Raw genomic sequence first — 15685 nt, forward strand, 5'->3', positions numbered from 1 at the left:
TATATATGCAGTATAAGCAGTACAAATTATTTAAAAAATAAAATTCATATATTTATAAGTAATATTTTTGTACAACTGTATTTAAAATGTTTACAATTGTATATATTAAAATGTATTTATACATTAAAGCAGTATTTGAACTGAGATAGATTACTAAATATTTTTATGTAGTTTTTTTTTTTTTTAGAATAAACAATGTTGGTACTGTGCTGGTTCATCACTTGATGTCTACTACATCAATGACATCGGTGGCCAGAATGCTGCTGAAATGGCAGGATGGATTTCTTTTTTTGCATAAGAAGATAGTGGCAACTTCTGAATCGCACACCTTTTGAAAGTCGTACACTGCAGTAAAATAAATAATACCCATAGGAGAAACACATAAATAAAGGAGATAGGGCAGGGGATTTGTTCTAGATATACTATCAGCTGTTTTAGGTAGGACAGGTCAGCGGATGGGCTGATGTTTTCGAGCTGACTTTGCTGCGCCAGAGTGCATGTTTCCGAAGCTGATTTAGAGTTGATTGTACATGACTGCTGTGCAATAGTGTCGGGTTGACCGCTAATTGTTGCCTGTGCTGATGTGCACTTGTTTAACAAACAGTAGGATATAATAAGGTTGTGTGCGGCTCGGTGCAGCCCAAGGGAGGTTATTAACAGTGGCTAGTTGTTAGATACAATTTTACTGTGCTGGTTCATCACTTGATGTCTACTACATCAATGACATCGGTGGCCAGAATGCTGCTGAAATGGCAGGATGGATTTCTTTTTTTGCATAAGAAGATAGTGGCAACTTCTGAATCGCACACCTTTTGAAAGTCGTACACTGCAGTAAAATAAATAATACCCATAGGAGAAACACATAAATAAAGGAGATAGGGCAGGGGATTTGTTCTAGATATACAATCAGCTGTTTTAGGTAGGACAGGTCAGCAGATGGGCTGATGTTTTCGAACTGACTTTGCTGCGCCCGAGTGCATGTTTCCGAAGCTGATTTTGAGTTGATTGTACATGACTGCTGTGCAATAGTGTACAGTCATGGCGGTTGAGTTGACAGCTAATTTTTGCCTGTGCTGTGCTGATGTGCACTTGTTTAACAAACAGTAGGATATAATAAGGTTGTGTGCGGCTCGGTGCAGCCCAAGGGAGGTTATTAACAGTGGCTAGTTGTTAGATACAATTTCAGCCACTATGTGTCTGTGTGGTCTGCTGGTTGTGCAGGGTTTTTTTATTAATAACAAATTATTTAATTGCATTGAACATAATATTAGACACACATATGTATTTGAACAAAGGGTTGCCTGTGGTTTCAGACAGGAAAGGTGATTCATTAACTGATTCGTGATCTGAAATCTGTACACGTTTGGTACTAGGGGACAATATTAGATGTACGAATTTAAGTTAACACAAAGGATCAAAGGTTTTCTGTGGAGGCATAATTTGTAAAAGACAAACTAATGGAGAGTTGACTCTCTTTTTTCACAAAGCTGTGTGTCTGAAATTGCCCTCTCTCAAAGAATAGCCTTTTGAAGAAGATGAAAGGTTGCCTGGTATATATGATGGAATGGGTTTTGGGGGAAATTTGGACTGTCTTCTTTTGATCTTCATGAAATTTCTGGTTGTGGACTATTGAGGAGAAAGTAGACGGGAAAACCAGGACCAAATGTACATATGGGCAAATCTCAAAATAACTGCACTCCAAAATCAGAAGAAATAAATAAGAAATTATATTATTTTATAATATACTGTATGCATTGCGACATTATTTTTATGGCAAGAAACATAATTCAACCAATTCCCATGCTAAAATTTTTTTTAAAGTTATTTATACATTAAAGTAGTATTTCTGTCAGGACCACTATCGTCAAATATGATTGACAATTAGCATACAGTTTGGATTGGCGGTATGGTTCTGTTCTGGGCAAGAACTCCCTGCGCATCCATGCAGCCTAGCATGGATGAGAGCAGAAATAACCCCCCCCCAAAGGAGTATCAGAAGGCTGAATCCCGACTGACAGAGGAGGAGTTGGGGATGGAGGAGGGTAATTAGCTATTGAGCAATGCGAAAACTGCTGATAATACTGAGGGACCTTATATATGAATACTTAGATAGGTGTCGTATTCCTATAGGTTGATGGGTATAAGCTGAGAGTCAGCTGATGCGAGCTTGACTAACGTGACCTGCCTGAACTAACGCTACGCTTGATTTTTGTACTGCCTTTAATACCGTTGTACTGGTTTAAATGATTAATGTATATAAAAATAAGAGATAATGAGAATCAACATAATCAGCCATAAAATGTCCAGACATTACAGTAATTATTTCTGACAAAAAAATAGACTTTGATTGGATTGTTCCTTAATTAAACACCCAAAGAAAAAGTTTCACGTGAAACAGCAGCGCAATAAAAAAGAGAAGAATAAACACCATACAAAGAGAGAATTTTTTTAAACGTTAAAAAAGTGTTAATTTATTGAAGTTATTATAGGTAAAACTATATCACACACACACACTATCCTAGATATTCATGTGCTTAATTGTCATAAAAACATGTCACAGTGGTTCTAAAATAGGCTTCGTTTTCTATATTATCTTTTTTCTAGTATAATTATTTTGTTTGTTTGATTTTGGCCTGTGACCTGTTTTTCGTGAACATAATTATACAAATATATAAAACTGTATGCCGACCGTCTTGTGGTAACACACTAATGTTGAGTTAACTTCCCACTTGTAGATGCGGTCGGTGTCTTTGCAGAGCGAGAGCGAAAGATGAAGCAGAAAAGCTTGGAGGAGTGGGATGAGTACACTCTATGAAGTGATTGCTTGTCAGGATGATTTCCATTTAAAAGCGCGTCTGCCACTGAAGGCTGCGGTGCAGGTGAATGAAGGGCGGCGCAATATCAATTCAGAAAGCTCCATATAGGAGAGGTTGTGGAGGCAAGCACAGCTGCTGCCATTGCTGATATAGAACACGTTTGAGGGCCGGGATCCGTTTACTTATCTAATTAAGCCCACTTTCCCTTATCTTGTTATTGTAGAATTAAGCTTTAACTTGATTTTCAGTCTAATGCTTAAAAGCATCTGAATTTGAGCGCTGAGGTCTTTGACGTGTCGCCTTAACCATCCAGAACCAGGTGTTTTAAGATAATAACCATGGTAAAAATACACAATGTAGGCAACATGCTGTTGCATTTATTAAAAAATAAACTTGTTTACTATTCTTCGATGTCGCATTCAGGTTTTTTTTTTCCACGCCGAAGACCATTGTTCTGTTTTTTCCCTCTTTTTAATCTAATTGAACACCTGTTTGGAACTTGCCGTCTCATGGACAGAAAGATTGAACATGATGCCGCCGTAAAACAGAGCATTTCTCACAGCCAAAAAATAAATACCGAATACATTTTCCTCATTAGCTCACCTTAAGGCTCATCCGCCTAAACTGTTGTGTTGCCAGCTCATATGGTTAATTTTAATTTCATATTCCTCTCTCACCAGGGGAAATTAGGTGGTGTCAGTCAGCGGAATGTCATTTGAAGGGGAATGGGCCCACCAGCGGAGATCTGGAACATGCCCCAAAGCTTCAAATTCTTGGTTAAAACCCAACCATAGAGGGTCTCTATCAACATATTACCTGCCCCTTTAAATAGAATGTCATTTACTTAACCTCCTATGGCTGTGTTTTGCTAATGTTGGCTAAAAGACTCTTTAACTAGCAGAGCATAATTTGATATGCCGTGTGGCGCGGCCGTGCCACAGTTAATCTATAGGTATAGATTTGCACGGCAGACAATTGGTCAATCAAGATGGTGGACAGCACATCGATTGCCACTAATGTTATGTTTGCAGTCTCACACAATTGATGCACAGCTTTAATTAAATTCTCTATGGAACAATTAGTATGAAAAAAGGTATTTTTTGACATTTTTCTTAAATATACATTGGGTTGCAAATGTCTGAAACCATATTTGAAAATCTGAATTTATTTCTTTACATTTAAACCTGAAAGGACATTTTAAATAGACTTAAACAAGTAAATATTTAAGATTTTGCATTATTTTTCGTCACGCATCACTTTGAGCTGCTTTGTACAAAAGGTCAAATGTTCTTGTTTTCACTCAAATTGATAATTCTTAATGTGAAGTGTGTATTCAATTCGAAAAATGCAAAATATAAGCGTTTTCACTTGCGGTTTCAGACTTTTATGAATCCCCTTCCTTTTCACCGCAGTAATAACTCTCTTCAGGGGAAATTAGTTTAATTTGGTGAAATAAAACTCAACCAGAATGCAAATGGATGCAGAGATTTGGCCGTGATTAGTTTGGCGCGCTCTTTACTAGTCTAAGTGCCATGTTAGACTCTGCGGGACTAGTTTTATCTTGGGGGACTGGAGGCTAAAATCATTTTTCAAAGAACGAATGTGCCAGCGCAGCACCAGTAATCCATCTTGGTCCCTTCACACATTTCGGGCTGCACATGTGTGTTGCTTTTTATTCCTAGAAGGAATTGTGTGCATATGAGTGTGAGAAAAAGAGAGATGAATATCAGTCTGAAAGAATGAAGCTGAAGAGCCATTTGTGATTAAAGGAGCCCGGTTTGCGTACACCCACAAGCCCACAGTGTTTGGCCCTGATAAACACTGTTTCTCTGCAGCTGCTGACCCTGGGGATAGATATTGCTGAAATTAAAAGCCTCGCTTACTACTGGAAATATGCCTTGCACTGCAAACATGAAATGATACAATTTTCATGTATTTTCATTTTTGTTTCTGTTTGGGGATTTTTGTGTTCCTCTGTGTCTGTTATTATTATATTTAATCTGAGTACTGGAACAAAACAAGATACTGAAATGAAAAGTGTACGTTTATGCTATGGAATTGTTTTGGATTCATTTGTTAAACATGTCCTGCTGCTTTCATTTTCTCACAAAATGTGTTTTTCTTGTCTGCTGAATACCATATAAAAATAATGTGTCAAATATTTAGCATTTAGTATGTATTGACAAATTTAGCATTCACTTTGATCAATGAATCAGTTGAGTCAAAAGGATAGAGTTAAACTGATTTCAAACTGTCACCACAGTCAGATTGAAAACTAGGTTTTTACACACATTTTAAATGTATCACATTTTGTTCTTTTGCTTGATACTTATAGAACCTTAAGATGAAGGCAATTATCTAAAAATCCCAAATAATTTCTTTACAATTTGTTTAATGGATTTAACATACATTACTGTTTAGAGGTTGTCAGTAATATTTTTAATTGTTTTTGAAAAAAGCACCAAGTCACTAATGCTCACCAAGGCTGCATTTATTTGATCAAATATACAGGAAAAATGGTAATATTGTGAAATATTACTACAATTGAAAATACTTTTTTCTTTTTTTATATATTGTCAAATGTAAGTTATTCCTGTGAAGGCAAAGCTGAATTTTCAGCAGCCTTTAGAAACAATTCTAATTATTATTATTATCATAAATGATGAAAACAGTATTTATATGACAGAAGAACACCATTTATTTTATATAAATATCCTTTGTAACATTATAAATGTCTTTATTGTAATGTTTGATCAATTTAATTTAGGTACTTGCTGAATAAAATTATAGACCCCAAACTGTTGAACTGCTCAACCAAACTGTTGGCAGTGTATAACATTCATACATATATATATATATATATATATATACAGTCATGGCCAAAAGTTTTGGCAGTGACATAAATTTTGTGATTTGCAAAGTTTGCTGCTTCAGTATTTGTAGATTGTTTTCCACATGTTTCTATGGTATACTGATAAGCATATACGTTTTAAAGGCTTTTATTGGCAAAAAATATAATGAGTCAACATTTACAGTGTTGACCCTTGTTCTTCATAACCTCTGCAATTCGCTCTGGCATGCTGGATATAGGCAGTGTTTCTGGGAAGAATTATGAGAGGGCCCACTCCCTTGGTTGAAAAGCAACCCCACACGTGGGGATGGTCTCAGGATGCTTCACTGTTGGCACGTCACAGGACTCATGGTAGCATTCACCTTTTCTTCTCCGAACTATAGATTTTCCAGATGTCCCAAACAGTCAGAAGGGAGCTTCATCAGAGAAAATAACTTTGGTCCTGAAGACTTCTTCACTGCAGTCGAACCTCTCTCCTTGAAGTGCTTGATGATACGATAAATGGTTCTTTCAGGTGCAATATTCTTGTAGCAATTTCCTTGCATGTGAGGTCATTTTGATGCAAAGCGCTGATGGCTACACGTGTTTCTTTGGAGGTAACCATTGCTAACAAGAACGCAATGATTGGAAGCGCATCTTCCCTCCTTTTATAGCAATCAGTCTGCTTTTACAATCTGTTTAGTATGATAGTGATTTCACCTGACTAGTACTCGTTCACACTTTCACATGTGCTGCTGATATGATTAGTCGATTAATGTTAGCTGCTCATTTTGTGTCAGGATCAAAAAACAGTGACATTTGTTGTTGTTGTTTTTGTGAAAAGTTCATTTTTTGGCCAATGAAGATACTTTCCGTACCCACTGTATATATATACATCATATCTAATGGTACTGAAAAAAGTATGAACATCTATGAGAAGTTTCAGGACATAATAATGTTTCATTTAACTTGTATTTAAGTTTAAAAGTGGAAATGTGCCTTTTTTCAAAGCTAATGGCAGGTTTAGTTTGTTTCTCATAAATCAGTGATTTATTTTATATGTAGAATATGAGTGGCTTAAAGCAGAGCATAACATATTTCCGTGCACATTATTTAAGTCCATTTCTCACACAACTGATTTGAAGCTAAATTATTACGCCAGCTGGTGACGTGTTGATTTATTTCGTGCTGAGAAATGACAGAATTATCTTGTGGAATGGCAAGAGCCGAATGTACCCATACTAAATCAGCACATTGAATAATTGAACAGCGTTGAATGTGTTAAGAAAATTACCTCAGGATAAGTGGGAAGGCAATGCAAGCCTCCTTTTAAGGTGGGGAAAAAAGTACCAGCATACGTCGCAAATGATTCTCTACAGGGAATGTATCTTGATGTCGCCGCTGACACTCAGCTCTGTGGCTCGAATATAAATTTGGCACCTGTGTATTTTGGGTTTACAAAAATAGAGATTAATACTTCCTCTCTTCCTTTTTCATTTTTACAAATCTCCACATTGCCATGGAAACTTAAAGCTGGTCCCCCAGAGACGAGGGGTCAACGTGCCAAGCGCTCGCAGGAAATGTCACAGCCGCTTTAGCTCGCAACTCCACCGTTCCTTTGCTATTTTAATACCGTAAGGAGGATAACACTATTGTACATAGCTGGTTGTCTAAAACGCCTTCTCTTTGAGCTCGGCTAGGTGTCCAGATGCTTCTGTCAGTCATTTCTTATCACTCCCATTATATCTGAATTGCCAAGCCCTTTGGACACCCGCAGAGTGAGCGACACCCGCATTATTAAACCCAAGAGCCGTCTCTGACTGACAAACCAAATAATGCCCGTCGCAAAGACTTAGATAAAAACCACGGGTGAATTCTATGAGCCAGTTTCAGCGGTTTCTCTTGTAAATACGCCCCAAATTTGGAGCATATTAGAGATGTTGAGCTCACGGCACATTGGATTTACTTCATAGTTTTGCCTTTATATATCAGTGTATCTCATAGAAATCAATGTCTTTCTCCGTATTTATGATTTATTGTGAATTTAATCGATATGGCCTGCATTATAAATGCAACTATACCACAGTAAGTCAGACCGGATAGATGCTGTAATTGTAAAAGTTTGACACGGTTATGTGAGTGTCAGATGCGGCGATAATGAATGTTATGTCTTAAGAACCATTGACTCGTATACACAAAACAAAATCAATATCAATTACCTGGCTATTGGAAAAGTGTCAGAAGACAACCTTTCCAATGTCCCATTTTTCCCCTCTCCTCTTTTTCCCTTGACCAACAAGTGATTGCTCTGTTGTTCTAGTGATAACGGCGAAACTCATCGGAAGGCTCTTTTTTTTTTCTCGTGTGGCAGTAATTGCCGACTAACCTTGGGGTTGAGGAGTCGAAAGTAGAGGTGCGCTCATCAAGGTGGCTTCCCATAAACAGATCTCTTGACAGAGCGTGATCTGAAATGACCTGTTTCTGCCACCCCCGGTTTATTTATCCAACTGACAAGGTCGTCAGTTTATCAAAGGCGCTTCCCAGCAGAAGGCATACTGAGATATGGACACATGATCCATCTAAGTAACGCCAGGAGCTCTCTCACACCCCTCTTTAGGGTATTAGCCCTCAACATAGATCAGCCCTTCACGTTTGGGTCAACCCTCGTGCCCCATTTGGAGGATAAAACGACCTATCTGGTCCTTCTAGTCACACACGGCGGGCAAGAGTGAGCGGAGGCCGGAGGCCTCGAGTGAGCCGCGGCCGGCGGGCTTGCGGCAACCACATGTGACGACCCCGGGCTGGACTCCGCTTCGTCCACGGTGAAAGCCCAAAGAGAAAGGAAACATTGAAATCGCATCATATGACCCCTTTAATATTTTGCATACTTTAAAAAAAATTTCTATGTATTTTTTATTATTTATTTGTTCAAGGTTTATATACTACATCAGCACACTAGTAGGTGGCAACAAGTGAGTCATTCACTCAACTGAATTAATTTGGTCATAACATTGATTCATTCAGGAATGCCACTTTTATTTTATTCTAATTTATCAATTTTATAAAAAAATATTATTACTATGTTGTTGTTCTTGTTTACACTTTTTATTATTCTGGTTTATATTTAGGATATTTTTACATTTATATTTAGACTATATTTAGATCATATATACCAACAAAAAATTGCTAATTGTTTTATTTGTGAAAACAGGGATGGAATTCTTGTTACTTCAAATATTTGATTATTGATGGAATCATAATTACAAATTCCAATTTCCTAAATTTCCTCATTTTTGAATGCAAATTGGTGAATAAAATATTCAGTGTAACAGGATATTTTTATTTCACCTTGTTTAAGTTCTATTTGACCTAGCGTTAAGTGGAAGAAATTCTGAAGAGCGTGTTTAAGAGCTTGTTGAAGTTGATTCAGTGATGCTCTCAGACTACAAATGCCTCAACAAAGTCAACAGAATTGTTATTATTCCACTCATGCTTCCATTTCAGAAGCAAATGTTTTGAAATGAAAAAGAATATACTAACAAATATTAAGGTCATGTTCCTTCATGCATTACAAGATTTTGAGAATTATGCCTTTAGTATTGTCCCATTCTTACAAAAAAAAAATTAAAAAGAGACCCAAGAGGGGCATTAACCAATTCATCAGTAAATAAATTATAATTTAGGACAATTCACAGAGCTTTCTGGCATAGACTTTTGGCCAGAAAACAGCCAGAGGAGTCAACAAGTAATTAGCCTACACTGTCCAGTTTGTGATTTCCAGAGGAAAGCTCCTACAGGATGCCTCTAAATAATGCCTCCTATCTGTCTTCCCCAGCAAAACATAAAAGGGTATAATAGCTCGCTTTTGCCTCAGTGGCATAGTTGTCTTTGTACCAACTCTAAGTACACTTCTGGGGAGATTTGAGAATTCCCTGCAACATAGTGCCTCTCTTTAAACTGCTCACCAGCGCTGTGTCATACAGGCTTGTATCCTACTAAGAGATTTGCAGCTGTCCTTATTAGCTGTTACGAATAGGAGATGAGGAGACCAGCACTCAGGTTCATCTCGCTGGTGAATTATTGATAGGTCTTCGTTCATTCAGGCTGGATGGTGGGTGCTGGTGTGCTTGTCCAAGAATAGATGCTCTCTGAGTATGTTGAAGACCACAGACTGCACCACCAACCTTAGGAGTCTCATCTGTTTGAACCCATCAATGTCAGAATGAATATGTCAGGTTTGCTTACTCTGCTGAAGATATTAGCTTAGGAATTTTCATGCTAGCTTATACTGGTTAATGCTACTGCTGGTGGATCAGCGTAGCCAAATTTTGCTGGTTAAACAAGTTAAAAAAGCCTGCTGGAGACACCAGAATACCCTGATGATGGAAAGATGAAGCTCAGATGTTGCTTAAAGAAACTTAAAGGAGTTTTAAATTTAGATATCAACTTTTACTCGAATGTTGCTTCTAAATTTTTCTTAGGAGAAACAAAAATGGACACATATGCTGAATATTTGATCAACAGAAATGTTTGCATTTGTATTAAGATCTCTGTCTATTGTTTGCTGGTATCTTGGCAAACCTGAGCAGTTTGAAATATTTTTGAGAACTCGTCAGCAATTTTATCGGAACCATATGAGATAAAAGTGAGTCAGGGCATAAAAGTTAGGTGATAAAATGATCTCAGGATAAAAGCCTGAGAAATCAGTGACTTTCTCCTGGAATTGCTGTCTAAGAAAAACAATTGAGATATTGTGGTTTTTCATTGCTGGTGGCCTCACTTTGTTTTCCGACACCAGTATTTGAAATCCACACTCATCCTCCATATGTCAAAGTACTTTTCTCTGTAAGAATTGTCTGAAGGTTGAAAGAGACAGGGAGAGTAGCATTATAAAGAGATGGGCAAACAAATGTATCTCATAACTCTTAAAACATCACCAACAGCTGCAAATGCAGGAGAGCTGCACAAAAGCAGGTCATTCCTTGATCTAGATAAGACAATGTGCTGGCCTATATGTTGGTAGTCTCTGGAGGTAGGGTGCATAACGGAGGAGCCAGGGAGAAAGGGAAGAAGGGAAAAACGTCACCGCTATCATTGATAAACTGTATTTAACCTGCTTTGTTGTGACCTGCAATTGTTGTGTTCTTGATGTTCTGGTTTACTTTTTGTCTGTGATTATATATGTGCTACCATTCAAAAGTTTAGGGTCAGTTAAAAATAAATACTCTATTCGGCAAGTGTGCATTGATCAAAAGGAACAGTAAAGACGTTTATAATGATCTGTTTCAAATAAATGCTGTTCTTTTGAACTTTATATTCATCAAGGAAGCGTGAAGAAAATGTATCATGGGTTTCCATAAAAATATTAAGGAGCACAATTATCTTCAACGCTGATGAGAAATGTTTCTTGAGCAGCAAATCAGCATATTAAAATGATTTCTGAAGGATCATGTGACACTGAGCCGGTGTAATGATGCTGAAAATACAGCTTTGCCATTGTAGAAATAAATTAGATTTTAAAATATACTAAAATAAAAAAAATAGTCAATATTTTAGTCAATATTTCACAGTATTACTGTTTTTACTGTACTTTTTATATTTAAAAAATAATAATAATAAGGCTTGGTTAGCATAAGAAACTTTATTCAATATCATTAAAACTTTCTTACCAACCAAACTTTTAACAGAAATTTTCCACTAAGGTAAAAGATGTGTGACAGACACTGAAGGCTTTCCGCTAGATGTTGCAGGGATTTTCTAGGCACTGAGGTCAGAAACTGATGTTCCAATTCATCCCAAAGGTGTTCAGTGGAGTTCATGTCTGGGCTTTGTGCAGGCTAGTCAAGTTCTTCACACTCGGTAAACACATTTTACTAGTGCCATCCTATGACAGTGTCATGTGAAAAATCACTGAGCTGTTCGGTACACTCTATTCTACTGAAAATGCTTGTGTAAGAACATTGCATGGGTGTATGCTTGATTTTATCTGCATGTTAGTGAAGCTCAAATAATATGTGATTGTCCATTTTGTGCTTGTGTGCAGGAAACATCATATCTGACCATTGTATGTTTTAGCCATTTTTTCTTTTCTCTCTTTTACAATGTGTTTACCAATTATTATGACATTTTCCACACTTCAAAAGTGTTAATTAGAAATATATTATTTATTGGGGTCCCCCCAGAGTCATTAATGAAATCCACAGTTTGTGGAAATTGATTATTTATATTCAATGTTTAGTCCACACCAATTAAACATCTCTTCCCCAAGCTATCACAGCTTTTCAAAATAGTACCATCTATAATATGGCACCATGTTTTTGTTTTCCTCCATCATTTTATTTTTTTATGCACCCTCATAACATTATCTTGTATAACTTGCTTATGGCTCACTCCTTCTTGAGTATCGTGGATAGAATAATTAGAATGCCATCATGAATTAATGAAGCCCTCCCTATTTTTCTCCTTCATCCTCAAGGTCTCCACATCATGCGTTTTATCTTTGACGGTGTGTTTTTAAGACCCTTTTATGTGCATATGCACTACATGGTTTAAACGCCATTATTGTGAAAAGATCATTTCGTATTTGAATTTTTGAACTGATTTTTTAATTGACCTACATAAAAACAGGTGTTAAAATTTACATCGGTTTGATTCCGGTTCAAGGATCAGTATTTGAATATCATTTTAAATGGCTTATGGAAAATATCCCAGCAGCGTTAGACTTGTCCAAATACTTCTTCCAACAATTTTCTTTCTTTGTGGGCATTTCAGTGCCACTCTTATTCCTCTTAAAACATGTTGACAGCAGTTTGTTGAAGGTGGGGATTTGAGATCTGACAAGACAAAGGAGTCTTAGCAATGTGCAAAGGCTGAAAAACCTTCAAAACTGTCCCAAAATTGCACGCTTTTCCTCTGAAACGGTCTCTGTAAGAACATCTAGATCGTCTTGCATCACACACTTAAAATCTCTCCAGAAGTCTCAAGTCTTAAATATCTGCAAAACCTGTCGTCTTACTTTTATCCTGTCAAAAAATAAATTGCTTTTGTTGATTGTTGGTTTGAAGTCGCAGAAGCACTCTGAAGTAATATTATCGTGTGTGTGTGTGTCTGTTTGCATTGCAGAATTGCTATATTGGAGATTGGAAGCCTTCGGATATCCAACGTCACCAAATCGGACGCTGGCACGTACACGTGTGTTGCCCGTAACCAGTTTGGCGAGGCCAGCAGCTCAGGGAACATGCTTGTTAAAGGTATTTGCTTCAATTCAGTTATTTTGGAGTCTCTGAGGATAATATAGCATCTTCTGCTGTATATTTATTGGATATTTGGTTTTATACAGGACATTCTGCATCATACATCCACCGCACATCTGTTTTATAGCTAAGTAGTATATACCTTCCAAAGCTATCTGATCTTAGCCAAGTGGAATCCTTTTATTTCCTAATGAGATGAAGGAGAGCAGTGTCAGAACAGCAGCACGGGGAACCTGGAGGGACCCAGATCACACTTGTTTTGAGTCACTGGAGCAGTGAGTTATTATGCTGTATTAAATATGAATGAGAGGTGGGTTTGCACTGCCGAGCATGTTCACTTAGGAGTGTTCTAAGGCTGGGGGGATTTTCAGGATGTAAGCTCAACTCAGTGGAGGTCTCCATACCCTCTGCAACGTGTGTGTTTTACCTCCCTCATCGCTCTCTTTCTTCCTCTTTCCTTTGAGCAATATGTGGGGGCGGATTCGTTTTCTAAACAGCATTTGAGTTACAGTTAATAAGACAGGATGACTCTGATTCCATCTAGGGATTCGGATGGAATTGGGGTCTGTAATGATGGGTTTTGTGAGAATTGCAAGTTTGTGTCAGAATTGAAATTTTCATTTGAATGTAGGCGTCAAACAGGATGCATACTTGCAATTCGAATTTGAATTAAAACTATATAAAATTAAAACTAGTGTTGTCAAGCGATTAATCGATTAATCGAAAATAAAAGTTTGTGTTTACATTTTATATGTGTGTGTATTGTGTATATTTATTATATATTAATGCACACACATCCATGCATAGATTTAAGAAAAATTTTATATATTAAATATTTATATTTATGTGTATATATATATATATATATATATATATTTATACATGCAAATATTTTTTTCATATATACATGTATGTGTGTGCATTTATATATACATAATAAATATACACAGTACACACACATATATTATGTAAACAAACTTTTATTTTGGATGCGATTAATTGCGATTAATCATTTGACAGCACTAATTCAAACACATTCTGAAGTTAAGTACATTAGCTGCAGTTTTTAAGTCGAAAAGACAAACTTAAATCTTGGCTGGACATCCTTCAGTTTCAGATGTAATTCAAATTCTAATTCAACTGTCCATAGGGTTTTGCCAATTCATTTCCAACTTATTAAGAGACTTTAAGAGACTAATTCTTCAGTTCTGAATTTTGCGCAACCCTGAAGATGGGAGTGTCTGGGCATTGCAGAAGGTTGTAAACCCACTGAAATAAATCACATATGTGATTAATTGTAACCTTATGCTGTAAGGGAAGGAATTAATTAAGGCCGTTTTGAGCAGTCCGGACTCTCCTTTTTGATTTAATTCTGTTTTTAAATTGGATGGGATGCCAGCAGTACGTGAACCACCAACAGTTAGTTGCTCAGAAATTTGGCAAAAATTCATAATGAAGGTGAAGCAGACAGCACAACGACAAATTTAGCTTTAGTTACAGTATTTGGTGAAGATCAAAATAAATGAGGAGAAGGGCTGTGAAAAAATAATATACCAAAATCACAGATATTTCTATGTGGTCAGGATTCGATTTTTCAGAGGTCGCCCAGGGTGGCTGAAGAACAGCGACTAATTTGCTCTGTAATTTTTACTGAGGGATAAAATCAAAAGTGCAACTGTGAAACACGATTTTACCTAAACTCCTCAGGGAAAATTCCTTTTGTCCTAATAGTGCTTTTTCTTCATATTATAGTTCATTTATTTAAGATAAGTAGCATTCTGGCCACCACCCTGTATCATTTTATCTTTACAGATCATACACAAAAATAATTAGACTCCTTACTGATGCACAACCCAGTCTTTTCATGCACATCTATCAGAAGCACTTAGTAAAAGAGTTTTCCAACCATTTTAAATAGAAGTCCTTAACCAACATTCAGGAGGTTCATTTTAATGTGATCCTGCAGAAAGCAAAGTTACGGGTCTATAAAAACCTCTGCATTTAAAGTTCTTTTAAAAGTGAACAATTTCTCAAACCGCAGGTTTTCTTGTGCCTTAAGTGTGACGTTTTAGTCTACTTTATTAACCTTTGTCAACCATTAATCAACCCTAAATCATTGCATGTCAAGGGGAGATCCATCAAAAACTCAATAAATATTGAATCCCCTTCATTTTATATTCATATATATTATGTTATCAAGATATTGACATGACGCAGGGCAACATGGTGTGAGTAAATGGCATTTATAGATAGATGGACTGGGTCAAAGGACCTTAAACACGATTGATAGATAGATTAATTGACGCTGGGCGCTTTTCACTTGCCAAACATGTCAACTGAAGTGATACGCCACTGGCAGCTGTATGTCAACCTCCATTTTATCTCCATCAGTGTGTCAGATGGGTGTACACATGCTGCATCAGCAAAGAAAATCCATAATTATACCATACAGTCAAAACTACTGGTGACAACTTTTGAGGGAAGCAGAAACCTTGTGTTCTGCAAAAACACAATCTCATTAGTATTTGTATTTGTTTGTACACATATAAATTTAATCAAATTGGTACTGTATGGATAGCTTCTAAAATGTCTATTATTATATGTGAACTTTATAGACGATTTAATTCATTTTAAGCTTGTTCACCTGCTTGGACCTGCTTTATTCTTCTCTGTAAAAATAAATTGGAAAATGTATTTAAATTAATAAATGGAAATGTATGTAGAGTAAAACATATGTGTATGTGTATATATATATATATATATATATATATATATATATATATTAT

The 15685-nt window shown here is 36.6% G+C and overlaps 1 protein-coding gene across 2 annotated transcripts in view; it reads left to right on the forward strand.

Annotated features, from left to right (window-relative positions):
- Nucleotides 1-15685, forward strand: part of cntn4 (contactin 4) — a 145173-nt gene that overhangs the window by 105930 nt on the left and 23558 nt on the right. For both annotated transcript variants that reach the window (XM_016458592.1, XM_016458590.1), the window contains exon 12: nt 12769-12896. In XM_016458592.1, the coding sequence (XP_016314078.1) occupies nt 12769-12896 (128 nt within the window). The remainder of the gene's footprint in view (nt 1-12768; nt 12897-15685) is intronic.

Source organism: Sinocyclocheilus anshuiensis, unplaced genomic scaffold (genome assembly GCF_001515605.1).
Source record: "Sinocyclocheilus anshuiensis isolate Anshui unplaced genomic scaffold, SAMN03320099.WGS_v1.1 scaffold615, whole genome shotgun sequence".
In the NCBI taxonomy this organism is placed as follows: Eukaryota; Metazoa; Chordata; class Actinopteri; order Cypriniformes; family Cyprinidae; genus Sinocyclocheilus; species Sinocyclocheilus anshuiensis.